Consider the following 13,442-nt stretch of genomic DNA (forward strand, 5'->3'; position numbering starts at 1 on the left):
GGGAGTGGGTGAGCCGGTGATTGTCGGGGAAAGGATAAGGTACGCTAGTAAAAAAACGTTCGGGGGAATTTGCCTTCAACCCGAACGCGTCCCTGGGATGACGTGGCAATGGGATACCATCAAAATTCGTGCAACGGCTACACGCACGTTCGGCTGCAGGTTCAGAAAATCCGAATGTTCGGCAGTTATCGTTCCCGTAAACATTTGATGCCGTTCGTTTGATGAACTGCATTGGAGTCCATGTCAAAGAAAAAAAAACGGACTGCAAGGAAAACTAAATCGAGTCCGGCAAGGTACCAACCGATGAACCGAGTGGAACCGTGTAACCGATTACTACCCGTAAACGGCAAACTGGCAAGCAACAAACACAAAACAGAAGTGCACGTCTGCGCCGCAAAGGAACGCCAATCCGAACTCACCCACAGCCCGCCCCGCGAGGCAGATCCCAGACGGAGATCACGCCCCGTCCGATCCACCCGCGACCTTTCCCCCCATTCCCTCCGCCCTGCCCGTCGGCGGCTGTCTGTGCCGCCGCCCGCCGCCCGCCGCGGCGTCGCTTCCCGAGTCCAGCAACCTCCCGATTCGGCCGCGCGGTTGCAATTCCCCACTGACGTCTCCCGAATACCCAAATCATCGCGCCCCCGGCGGCCGCGGGGATGAACCGGATCCCGTCCGTCTCGCTGCGGGGCGACGCGGCCGAGGCGGGCGCGGCGGCGGCGCCCGACCCCGCGGCGCTGGCGCGGTGGGCGCGGGCCTTCTGCATCATCCGCTTCGACCTGGAGCGCGGGCAGCTGGTGGAGGCCTGCTTCCCGCCCGACGCGCTCGCCCACGGCGGCCTCGACCGCCTCGTCGCCTTCTCCTCCTTCCCGGACTCCATGTCCCACCACCTCCCGCGCCACCGCTCCTCCGTCCACGACTCGCTCTTCTCCTTCCGTCTCCCGGACCCCTCCCCGGACGCGGCGGGCTCCCGCCGCGGCTTCCTCTACGGCTTCGTCTTCAACCGCCAGCGCCAGGACGAGCGCCTCCCCCGCGGCGGCGAGCAGAAGTCCGTTGTCATACTTTCACACGCGCCATACTCTTCGCTGTTCCGCCTGCTGCTGCAGATCCTTGGCCCCCTCTGCTTCGACATAGGCCACACTGCGCTGACAATGGTGGCGTCGCACGTTGCCGCCTGGCCGGCGCCGTCACCAGGGTGCCCCATGGAGCTCCCCATTGGCAGCGCCGCTCTGCGGGTGCACCTTCCGCCCGCGGCCAACGACCCTGGGCCGCCGCCTGCGCTGTTGCCGGCGAACCCCTCGGTGCCGTATGGGCTCTTCCACGATGCTGATCTATTTGCTGCGTTTCGTGGCTTGCTCCTCCACCTGTGGACTCTTTGGGAACTCATGGTTGTTGGTGAACCCATACTGGTTGTGGCGCCATCACCACCTCAGTGCTCCGAGGCTGTGGCTGGGCTTGTTAGCCTTGTTGCTCCAATCTTGTATAGTGTGGACTTCAGGCCGTACTTCACTATTCATGATCCGGACTTCGCTCGCCTTAATGCGCTTGCAGAAGGCGAGGTGTTCCCACCGATGGTGCTCGGGGTGACGAACTTGTTTTTCCTGAGGAGTCTTAAGAGTGTTCCAAATGTGGTGTCCGTGGGAAGCCCGAATCCAAATTCTACTAGGGTGCTCCCAGCAGGTGGGCAATCACCAGCATCAGCAAATGGATCCAATGGGACACCTGTGAGGCTCAAACTCGACAAACTTGCAATCAGTAAGTTTTCGCCCACTGGTCTATTGAATTCAATCAAGTTGAGGAGAGAAGGCCCTCTTTCCCTCATGACAGAGCATAAAGAGGCGCTATGGAGCACATATGTGCCAACTACAAAGCCCGACACCTCTGTTCTAAATAGACTCATTGATGCCGGTGTGTCGCCTAGAATTGAGGAGTCCATGTCAGTCGTCAACAATGAGATATTGAGGCGGCATTTCTTGGAGCTAACGACCAACTTCCTTGCGCCTTTCGGGCCATATCTGAGAACTACAACACCACTGGAAGGGAGTTCTCCATTCGTTGATCCACCATTACTTCCACCATTTCACGCAGATGAGTTTGTCAATGGTTTGGCTTCTAGAGGTCCAGGGAAATTTTTGTCGAAAAGGATGAAGTCCAATTGGTTGGATTTATATAGGTAAGCCAGAACCACATTTTTTTTGGCAAAATATTTTATGAATTTTTAGTTTGAATTACTTCGCAAAACAGGGATTCACAAGCTAACATTTTCATTTTTGTTTCACCACTGATCTTTATCAGAAAATTCTTGGAAGGCCCTAACTTCATGCCTTGGTTCCGACAAAGACGTTCTGCTGCAGAGCAAGATCAGCTAAGGTTATGGAGGCAAGCTCGCATGAATGTTGATATCGAGAAGTTAATGTCAAAGATGTCCGAGTTGGAGAGGATTGATTCTTTTAATGTTATTGAGCGGTATCTTCTCAAAGAGATGGAGGTAATATTTGTTCTGATGCTTTCTTAAGTTATAACTGTCACTTGCAAAAATAAATAGATCATTAATAGTTATGGAGATTTAAGTAAGAAATCCTTAATAGTAGTCGTTTTCTGTTAGGACAAACTACGAAGATAAGCTCACAAACAACTCACATTATCGATAATTCAGTATATGTGCATAACTAAGACTGATGGATCTAAATCATAACCTTTTTCTTTTGACAAGGACTGCCTACACCTGCTATAGGCTTTAGGCCAGCACGAACCAAGCAGGATGAATGCCTCAGTTCGACGGGCACATAAAGGAAGTTAAGGGAAATAGGATAGCCATTTTGGAGATGACACTTTAGGAAGTTATGATAATATCTTTAAAGTAGTTCTAAGTTCCAAGAAGAGGTCTTTCCGTATAGGACACTAGCAGCCTGCCAGGTCACCACGATAGAGATCGAAAAGAGAGTTTGAGTTTGTTTGGTTAAGGAAGATTTTGAGTTGGTTAGTCAATGCATAGGTCTCCAATTAAGCTAATTCCAGTTTGGTTAGTCATGGTCTCATGGAGTCTAGTACTGGTCAAGGCTGTGCTATACAAGCAAACTGATGTATCTTTTGATCGATCAAAACAAAGAATCAATAGTGTAAGTCTAAATAGCCTCAGAACCTCACTGCCACGGTAGGGATTAGGCCCTGCAGTGATTAAATTAGGGTGAGTGCCCTACCCTCGATCTTTGTCCTTCGGACCCTTATCCTACCAAAATCCATATCAAAATAAGAATTAACTCGAGGTCCTATTGGTGGATAGGATGCAACCTAACATGTATGTTATGCCTTTTACTTATGTCTACTTCCTTGGTTTGACTGAATTATCCTTTCTTCTTATGATACATTGAACTTTAGGAACTAAACTTTGGAAGTTTGGTAATGATATGTTATAATGATTATTTGAGTGATTCCATAGTTTACTTCTCTGTAGGGCTAAATGTCGTAATACTCAGCAGCTCTCCTAAAAAATGATTCACATCACTGAGACTTGCCACATATATACTAAAAGGAACACGACTGGTTTTCTTGCATTTAATCAGATGTACCCTTAATACTTCATGCAATACATGTAATTTCCTGCAATAAAATCCAACGAGGCTCCTACTTTGTAGCGCACACCAATCTGTACTCTATTACGAGTTTGCCATTTAATTAGCTTACAGGAATGTTGCACCAGAAAACATTAATCAGTCTATGGTGAACTACAGATTAACTAGGATTTGATCATTTTGAGTATGAACTATTCTGGCATATGAATATGGTTTTAGTTGAACGAACCACATGTTTTGTGTGACTGGTTTTGTTGATATTTTCTTGCAAGAAATCAAACCAAGTGGCAATGGAATAGAGTTAAATGTTAAAGTCATGAAGTTTAGAGTAACATGACTGCACTGGGATTTCGTTCTGTCTTTACCTGCGAATAACCGCCTTCGGTAGTCGGTGGTAACGCCATTGGATTTTGATGTAATGAACAATAAAGCATTAGGCCAACTCCAACCGGCGATCCCAAATCGGACGTCCGTTTTGTCCGGATTTTTTCCGTTTGGGTTGGCAAAACGGACACGCACGTCCGCTAGCGGTCGTCCGGTCGGTGGTGCACCCAACCGGCCGCCGCATCCCAAATATTGTCCGCTTTTGGACTTGCAAATTTGACCCAAATCTAACGCAAATAATTTAAAAACATTACTATAATACATAAACGTCCACAAAGTCCAGTCCAGCACATTTTAACTAAACTTAAATTAAAAGGACATTTAAAAAAATTAGATAAGGGTCGTCGCCGCCGCGACCGTCGTCGTTGTCGTCATCCTTGTCGCCCGTGAGGTCGATGTAGGGCGGTGGCGTCCATAGGTGGCTGGCGGTCCCTGCCAGGTGCAGTTGGCTGCGAGAGGCGCCCGCACAACCTCTAGCCGTGGCGGCGACGGTGACCACGTGTTGGCGACCACCCACACGGGTGGCACGGACACGTACTCCGGCGTGCACGACACCGTCTCCGTCCACAAGCAGGACTGGCCGACCAAGGCCGGGTTCCATGCCGCGGGCTCCTCCAGCACCTCCTCCTGCACGTCCTCCATGGCCTCCTCCTTTACCACGGCGTCGAGCTCCGGGATGGCGACGTCGCCGGCCGCGGAGAGGGCCATCATCTCTTCGAGTCCCTCCCATTGGGCTTCGTCGTGGGTGCGGACGGAGTCCTCCATCACCCACCTCATGAGCTTCACCTCCTCCTTGGCGGTCATCGGAGGGGGTGGTGGCGGGGACGCGAGGGGGAAGGCGTGGGCGTCAGGCCGTGAACCAGCGCACGCCCGCGCGTCTGGGACGGGCTGAGAGCGCGCGCACGGCTGGCAGAGCGCGCCTGTGACAGGCTTTGAGCACGACCGGCAAAGTAGGACTGCCGCCATAGGTCGTTCTCATCCGGGAACCACGTGCCCCAGAGCGGCGAATCGACGGTGTACCTGCGGTCGTTGATGAGGTCGGCCGGCAGGCGGGCGCAGCGGTGATAGATCCCCTCTCGGCGAGCGTGGTCGCTCAACGGGATCGGAGGCACGGGCACGCGGTCGGCCGAGAGGTGCGAGTTGTTTGGGAGGTATACGTCGCTCCACAGCAGTGGCATGCCCGTCTCCCAATACCTCTGGTAGATCTCGGCCTTCACGTACGGACGCTGCCGAGGTGGGGCGGCCGGCGGGGAGATGCGAATGCCGGAGGAGGTGGAGGAAGTGTGGAGTGGCTGCGGTTGCAGCGGCCGAAGGAGGACCCGGCCTCGTGGCCGTGCTTCCCCCTGCCGGGGATCCACTTCCAGACCATTACCGTCGGCGAGGAGGTGGTGGAGAGGAGGTGGAAGAGCGGCGGCCGAGGGGCTAGGGTTTGCTCGTGTCAGGGCTCAAGGAGGCACGCAGCTCTGGAAGTGGAAGTCTGTGGACTGGCCGGTCCACGGCTTCCACATTAAAAAAGACGACCGGGTGGATGCGTGACTGGCAAGTGGGTCCGCCCACTCGTGCGTCGTAAATGTGGGCGGTGGGAGGTAGGTGGGCGGTCGACAGGCGGGCCCGAGGCAGACGAGGAGTGGGCGCGTGGGCGTCCGTTCATTTTGTCCGTCTGGACGCAAACCCTGCGCAAGTTTGCGCTGAAAATGGGTCGAGCCGCACGCCAAACGGACAAATTTTGCGGATGGGGTCGCGTGTTGGGCCGTCGCTTCTGTCCGTTTGGGCCAGAACGGACATGGCCGGACAGAATGTGGTCTAGCATTGGAGTTGGCCTTACAAGCGTATAACTTTTTGCTGAATAGTGATGTGACACTTCAATAATATCCTTCGGTAATTAGGGCTGTTTGATACTAGTCTACCATTCTCCTGTATTTGATAGACTGGAGGAATGCATGCACATGAACAGTTGAAGATTTCCACCTTATATTATTAGTTTTGACAGCCTAACCTCAAGAATTTCGATTTACTGTGACAGCCCCCATGATATAGTTCATTACAACAAGAGGGGCCTTGCCATTGTTTAGTGATATATATTTAAAAATTGCATGTTAAAATGTTTCAGCATATAATCCAAAGGAAATATCTTGGACAGTAGCTTAGCTTGTCAACATACCTATTCTGCCCTCAATAATTTGTTGAAAATATCCTGATGTTTATTTTCCAATTTCTGCCATCCAGAATTCTCGGACAGCTACTGCTGAATCAATAGCAGCATGCCAGAAACTGAAGGCAGACCTCCAAGCAGCATTCAGTGTCCTCCCAAAGGACATGCAGCAGCTGCTGCTTTCCAACCCTAAACGAGCCGTGCTTCTTCAAGCCAGCCAAGAAAAGGTCTCAGGACTTGGGGACGTTGTCTCCCAGACAAGTTTGTAGCAGTTCTTTTTCTTTGTAATATTAATATTGCGATTCTTTTATACACAGAGTAAAAAAATTCACACGATTTTTTTATACATGGGTGCTGGCCTGCTGGGTTTGACTCACTTTTATCCACAAAGTCTAAAATTTACACGCCTTTTTTATTTATACATGGCTGCCAGATTTGACTCAACATGTTCATATTTACCTTTGTGTGTCTCACTCTATGATTCCACTAAAACAAGTACCATTGAAGAAATAGTAACATAACTAAATGATTTATTGTCTTGGTTCCTTTTTCATCTGCAGAAACTATACAGCTTAAGAAATCATATTTTACATTATGTAACAGCCCTCAGCATCCTCCATTAAAAACAAGGTTATTCAGATTGAGGATCTAAAGGAGTGATGTTAATGGTTGGTCTTATAGCTGGATGCCCATCAAATTACTGGTAGCTTGCTATTTTGCCCTTCCAATATAGTGATGAATCCATACATCCTCAGTGGGATCAATTGCTGAGTGGCAAAAAAGATTTCCCTTTCATCCTTTAGCGAACTTTTTTTCTGGCTCATTCATGTTGATGTATGAAATGCTGACATGGTATTCTCAGCTAGAAAGCAATGATGCTAAGCTGCAGGTCCATCAGGATTAAGGGCATGTTTGTTCGCCGACCACACATTGCAATGCCAGACCTTATTTGCAGCATGTTTTCTTCAATGGAAATAGATAAATTTTGCGAGCTGGTGTTACCGATCCTTTTTTTTTCTTTTTGCATATTGTACAAGTTTGTTGGAGTATTAGAAATTCAGAACCAACTAAAAAAGACTGATGAAGATTTTCTACGAAGCCTGTATCTGAATGTAGGTTTACCTTTTATTCGTTGTTGACGATGCTACTTATGTTACAGTTGTGTGCATTAGCGTTTTACTATCAGTACCAGGTAAGTGGTAAACTGTCAGTTTGGACGGTTAGTTTCTCCGACCCTTTTAACATGAAAGTTGCATGGCCCGGTGTATTTGCGCCTGTTTCTACATCCTCCCAAGAACAGAAGACTTCGTGACACATGAGAAGTAAAAAAGAAACTCAGGAGTAATGTTCACATGCACCAGTGATCTGTAACTGTTGAAGAGTTGGAGATGCAGAGCCCAGAATCTAAGCACGGTTTTTGAGTTAAACTGGTAGATCAAGACTACATTCGGAAAAGAGAGAGGGAGAGAGAGACCTGGAGTTATTATGCAAAGGCTCGTAAGCTCCAACCTTGTGTTAAGAAGAAGAACTTCGTTGGAGGAACTAGAATCAGAAAATTGGGCAGCAAAAGAAGCTAGTGCCAAGATCAATACAGAAGCTAGTCCTAAGAAAACCATTATGATTTGATTAAAGGGACGGCACATCCATGCAGCAGCACAAAGCATACACCAAACAAATCGAAACAAAGATATAACGAACAGCAGCACATAGCGCAAGTGCTGTTCATTCCAGCCGGAACAGTCAAGCTGTCATCCATGGATGATGCTATAGATCCTGAACATACATCAAAGATCCCTCTATTTGTCCAGCCACAAGAGTAAACCTACCATATTAATTTGCATTCTTATATGGCTTAAAGATGTACAACTACACCGTTTTAAAGCTAGCACGAACTTGACTGATAACCACTACAAACCAAACATTGCACGCAGACACAAATCAATCAGGCTGTAACCCTACGCTGCAGAAATTCATTTGGAACAAGCAGAGAAAAAATAGCTAATGAGTAACTAACCAGGCTAGAACATCCAACATTCCTACTTCGTAAAAAAGATATCATTGCCCGATCAATGATCTGACATAACAAGCAGCACAAAGGGCACGAAAGACCAACATCAGCAGGTGATTCAAGACCGAAAACAACAAGAACAGCACATAGATAAACTAGATAAGCACTCCCTCCAGCCAAAAGAGCTAAGCTGTCATATTACAATCATGTCACGAGCATGCACCGGAACCATAAACCAAGTTTTCAACATCCAGCAAGAACATTACATCAAGATACTTAGAACTCTGACAGTTCTGGCAAGCTTAAACAGGTAGTCAACCGATTCAACTGATCATTCATGGCACTTCAGCAGTACCTACACTTCTTCTTTGACCGCAACTGAAAAAAAATGGTTGGAGAAGCAATGCATTAGATCAACGGTATGGTAAAAGACCAATGTGGGAACAAAACTTAACATATACTACAACATTCGAACATGTGAACAAAACTTAATAGTAGTATATTTCTTTCAGCTGTCGGTATATGAAATATCTCCCAAGTGAACATGTGAAGACATATAATGCATATCAGTACAACACACACTAACGATCTACCAAATCAGGCATAGCATAAAACCAGTACGTAGTAGATTTGAGAAGCCCATAAGATGATAATAACTAATACTAGCTCATATTGGACTATCTTGGCAAACATAAATCATGTTGGGTTATCGTCACTCCGGAGAACACATGGATGATGGCATGATGCTACCCCAGATATGGGGTAAAACAATTTGATTATTCAATCACAAGAGAAAGTCACACCTGGTTGCTGTGGCCACACTTCTTCTTGCGGCAGCTCTTGGCCCTGGGAGGCAGGCGTGAATAGCACCTACAAAACAAAATGGTGAAAAAGGTCAGCTACATCACAAGCACAAATATTTCCTGTTAACAACTTATCTTGTAAGCAAAGGTACAATACAGATCATGCATGATCAACTAAGCACTTCAGCTACCAGATAGCAGTAATCGTAAACAGTTACATGACACATCGTTCACAAAGAATCAGCACACCTATTGCAGGAAACAGTGACTCAAATCAGCAGTTTATACTGTAAGCGTGGGTTTTTCACGTATTGTGACTGGTCTAATTAACTTATCATTCCTGCAAGCGCAAGGCAATCAACCATCAAACCACTCAATCAGCTTGAGAAGATGAAGAGACAACAAGCTAATATAACACAAGTACATGGACGATTAACAGTGCAGAAATCACGTGCCACCAGTGGGAACTGATGAACAAAGAAACATGGCAGATGACATTAAAGATGCTTCTTTTAAAATTGCACATCATAATAGTCACATAAATAAGTATTGCATTCCAGTGATTCTATCAATAACATTCCTTGGCACTGACCCACAAACAATTCAGATATACTGCATACAGCAAGAGGCCCAAACAAATTAATTACAGACATGCAAACCATGCCCTTCTATGACTAGTGGCTACACCAGCAAAGCAGAAATTTTTATCAAACGGGAGACTGCCGCACATCCAGCATACATGCAAATCATAACCTTGTACGACTACTAAACACACAAAGCAGCAATATTTATGCGAAAATGTGTGACGGCACCCGGGTGTCCCGACCCCCTGCTATCTGTCCGTTCAGGCTTGCCAAGATTCGTGCAGTGGGCAGTCCAGCAGCAGACCATTTGCAGAAGATGTGTGCTTATCCAGTGAATTTGATGGTGACCGATGCATGCAACAGGTCCTAGCTGTAGGCTGCAGGTCTAGACGTAGTCTGTAGGCTGACATGCATGCACAATAGTATCTCTCACGCTTCCTCTCTCACATGCGGACTCTCACTAGCGCTCTCTCTCTCCTGACACTCTTTGTCCCACTTGCACAAACTTCTCTCATTTCATTAGAAAAAGCGCTCCCCTCTTTCACTTCCCTAGAACGGTGGTACATACTAGGCTCATCGTAGTAGTAGGGCTCTCTCTCTCTTCAATTTTAATTGAATCAAACGAAACGTTTTAGGTTGTGTATATGAAGCGGCTGTGTGTGTCAGAGAAATTGACTGGGATGCATGAAGGGCCCCAATATCTTTCTCTCAATAGAGGTAGCGCTGACAGATGCGGGGGATGTGCCTACGATGAACAGTACCCAACGAAAGGCCCATCTCGTTTTCAATTTTTCTACTCCCCGTCTTACTGTTCACTAGCCCTGCTAATGCAACTGGCAGTAGAAGACTTGGCACAGATCTTGATGAGTCAAAACTTGCATGGGCGATCAGGATAAGAGGGTGCCTGGACACCCGGGTTCTGAAAATCCATTCTCATATTTATGGAATGAGAGACTGTCGCACATCCAGGTATATATACCAACAAAAGCTAGCTAATTTGTTCGAGAAACATGGCAGGGGTTTATGCATTACTTGCGGCAGATGAGCTTGCCCTGGTTGTACTTCTGAGCGAGGGCCTTGAGGTTGGGCTCGATCATGCAGCCGCCGCCGCGGAGGCGAAGCACGAGGTGGAGCGTGGACTCCTTCTGGATGTTGTAGTCGGCGAGGGTGCGGCCGTCGTCCAGCTGCTTCCCCGTGAAGATGAGGCGCTGCTGGTCCGGAGGGATGCCTGCGATCGATTCAGACCACACAGCAAAGCAGATCAACCAAAGCCAAAATCCAAGAAACGGTGGATTCAACCTCGATGCTCGAGGAAATGGAGGGCGATGGGGCGGGAAGAACGGCACGTACCTTCCTTGTCCTGGATCTTTGCCTTGACGGCGTCGATGGTGTCGCTGCTCTCCACCTCGAGGGTGATGGTCTTCCCCGTCAGCGTCTTCACGAAGATCTGCATCTCGTCGGTCCTCCGCTCCCGCCGCTTCGCCTGCCCCTGCTTCCTCCTTCCCGAGCTCTCCGGACTGAAGTGGGGAGGGAGACGGTGGTGGGTGGTCTGCACTCTGAACTCTGGAGGCGGCGGTGGGGAGGGGAGGGTGGAGCCGTCCTTATATAGCCGGCGGCCGCGCCCACCCGCTGCGTTAGCGAAACCCTACCTGCCGGAGTTGCAGTCCGGCGCTCTAATGGTGGCGCGCCAATCGCAAATTTCGTGCTGCGTGTGAGACCTTTACTAGTGCTAACTGTCCCGTTTACCGAGACGGTAATCGCTCGCCGTCTAGTGTGACGGCGACGTCTGCTTCGGCCCATATGGATGGCCCAGCCCATACAGCTGTTCTGCAGCCAACTGGCAGTACGTCATGTCTCTTTGACCAATGTTGAGGAGGAGCGGAGAGGCTTCTAGAGACAGACCAATCGAATGGGTAGGGTGGAGCTGCTGGTAGATCAACGGTGCTTGATGCGTGGAAAGTAGAACGCTCTAGAGGCTTCTAGAGCTTAATCAAATCAGATATCACTTTTCTATGGTTTTCAGGGCATTTGTAGCACATCCCAATTTGAGGGCAAATTTTCGCTTTGAGGGATTAGGCTTCTTCTAGCAAATCTTCTACATCGTATTTTTTCTAATAATTTGACTTTTTCCCGAAACATAGCCTCTCTTCCTCACTTTTTCTCCAACTAGAGAAAGTCTCACGACAACCGAGCAGCCGCTCGTCTCACGCAGTAATGGTCGAAAGGTCGGCGTCCAATCCGACCACTGCCAGCTATAAATGCCGGTGTCCTGCCTTTAAACCCTAGCCCACACCTCCCCCAACCTATTTTCGCCACCATCGCAACTGATTAAGGCGTCCACCGACATCGATTTGTGTCACCGGCGCTGCTGAGCTCGGATTCATCGCTGCCCTGGAGCCCAGTCGCATCCTGAGCTCCCACGACGCCTCCCTGAGCCACCTCAACCGGATTCATTCGCCATTTTATGTCGTCTTTCCTAGGCTCCAAATTAACAGAGAGATGCGGCGGGGAAAAAGGTTTGGAGGTGAGACGCTCGTCGCCGAGGAGCAGACATACCATGCGCATCGTCGGGCACACATTGGGTGAGCCTCCGAGCTCTGTGGACCTAAGCTTGGAGGAGGCGGAAGAGATGACGATAGACTCTGCTGCCGGATTCGTCGCCACCGGCGTCAACTTCAGCGTATTGGACACGGTGGCCGAAGGCGGGCATCCGCAAAGTATTTGAACTATATTTTGTTTAATTGTGCAATTTGTCAGCATCTCCTGCTCAGATTGGATAGAGTCAAGGATGGTCGCTTTCTCCTCCTCGAACTGCGTCGCCACCTCCGCGGCTTCACTGTATTCGCCCATCGCCTCTTCCATACCAAATGTGTCAGGCTCAAACTCCATGCTCGGCGCCACGTCTTCCTTCGCCCTGTCCTCGCTCGCGTCTTCCTCCTCCATGCTCAACTCCTCCTCCTCCGACACCTCTTCCTCTGCCACCTCCCTCTCCCTAGCCGCAATGTGAGTGGTGCGACGCGCCTCCTCAGCGCATATCTGGGTGTGGCGTTGTTCCTTTGCGACGCGCATCTCGGCGGCGGTCTCTGACCAACGCTTGGGCTTGAGCATCCTGTAGTAGGTTATTTGTCGTCGGGGGAGGAGAAAATGGTGAGTGGTGGCGGCGCGGACGCAAGGGAAAGGATGGAAATGGCGCTGGCTAGGGTCTCTTTTGCCAGCCGACTTAAATAGCCGGATTTGATGACTCGGGCGGCAAACCTGAGCGATGGCATGAATTGTGTCCTCACCAAATCCAAGGAGGAAGCCAGTTGACCAATGGTTTTTTGTGTGGGCCACACCTGATAGTTCAATGTGGCTGCCACGTACGTGCTATCTGCACCATGTATGGGTTGGATATGAGGGGCGCCGGACAACCCGGCCGTTTGGGTTGGGTATGGAGGGCCCGAGCATTTTATACCTGCCGCGTCTAGGGTGCTCAACTTTCGACTCACAGGTTGCTCATGGTGTCCACTCGGCGTCTGTTGTAAAGTTTTGGTCCTACCAAGGATATCCTTATAATTTCGGCCGCAAATTTGAGGTGGTTTGCTACCTACGCGATTTCATCCTACTTTCCCCAATAGAATAGAAACTTTGGAGTGATTCTTTGCTGCACTTTGAGGGATTATCATGATGTTTAATTATGTTAATAATGTTGAGAGTTGGCACTAATGAAAGTACGAGCCCTAGGCATTGTTTCCAAGCATTGGGACACCATTTTACTCACTTTTGTTACTTACCTTGTTGTTTTTATCCGTTCAGATTATAAAAAGCCATTTCTACCATCCATATTACACATCTATCATAATTTCTTTGCCGGACTAGTGCACCTATACAACTGACATTTGTATTAGGTGTGTTGGGGACACAAGAGACTACTTGTATTTGATTGCAGGGTTATTTGAGAGA

The 13,442-nt window shown here is 48.9% G+C and overlaps 2 protein-coding genes across 2 annotated transcripts in view; one reads left to right on the top strand and one right to left on the bottom strand.

The window, feature by feature from the left end:
- The first annotated feature begins 353 nt into the window (after nt 1-353).
- On the top strand, nt 354-6,495 carry LOC109747023 (uncharacterized). The gene is made up of 3 exons (XM_020306116.4): nt 354-2,170; nt 2,293-2,485; nt 6,180-6,495. The coding sequence occupies exons 1-3, from the start codon at nt 657-659 to the stop codon at nt 6,372-6,374; spliced, it is 1,902 nt and encodes a 633-aa protein (XP_020161705.1). The 5' UTR covers nt 354-656; the 3' UTR covers nt 6,375-6,495.
- A 1,729-nt stretch (nt 6,496-8,224) lies between these two features.
- Nucleotides 8,225-13,442, bottom strand: part of LOC109747021 (ubiquitin-ribosomal protein eL40 fusion protein) — a 242,586-nt gene continuing 237,368 nt past the window's right edge. The window contains exons 7-10 of the mRNA XM_073496778.1: nt 10,851-10,954; nt 10,533-10,728; nt 8,917-8,983; nt 8,225-8,491 (exon numbers count right to left, since the gene is read on the bottom strand). Of these exons, the coding sequence (XP_073352879.1) occupies nt 8,459-8,491; nt 8,917-8,983; nt 10,533-10,728; nt 10,851-10,954 (400 nt within the window). The 3' untranslated portion in view covers nt 8,225-8,458. The remainder of the gene's footprint in view (nt 8,492-8,916; nt 8,984-10,532; nt 10,729-10,850; nt 10,955-13,442) is intronic.

Source organism: Aegilops tauschii, chromosome 4, assembly GCF_002575655.3.
Source record: "Aegilops tauschii subsp. strangulata cultivar AL8/78 chromosome 4, Aet v6.0, whole genome shotgun sequence".
Lineage (NCBI taxonomy): Eukaryota > Viridiplantae > Streptophyta > Magnoliopsida > Poales > Poaceae > Aegilops > Aegilops tauschii.

Bases quoted from the DNA above. Each gene is read 5' to 3' on its own strand.
- LOC109747023 (XM_020306116.4), top strand. From the start codon at position 657: ATGAACCGGATCCCGTCCGTCTCGCTGCGGGGCGACGCGGCCGAGGCG. The intron at 2,171-2,292 runs GTAAGCCAGAAC...GATCTTTATCAG, and splicing joins AATTGGTTGGATTTATATAG to AAAATTCTTGGAAGGCCCTA. The intron at 2,486-6,179 runs GTAATATTTGTT...TCTGCCATCCAG, and splicing joins ATCTTCTCAAAGAGATGGAG to AATTCTCGGACAGCTACTGC.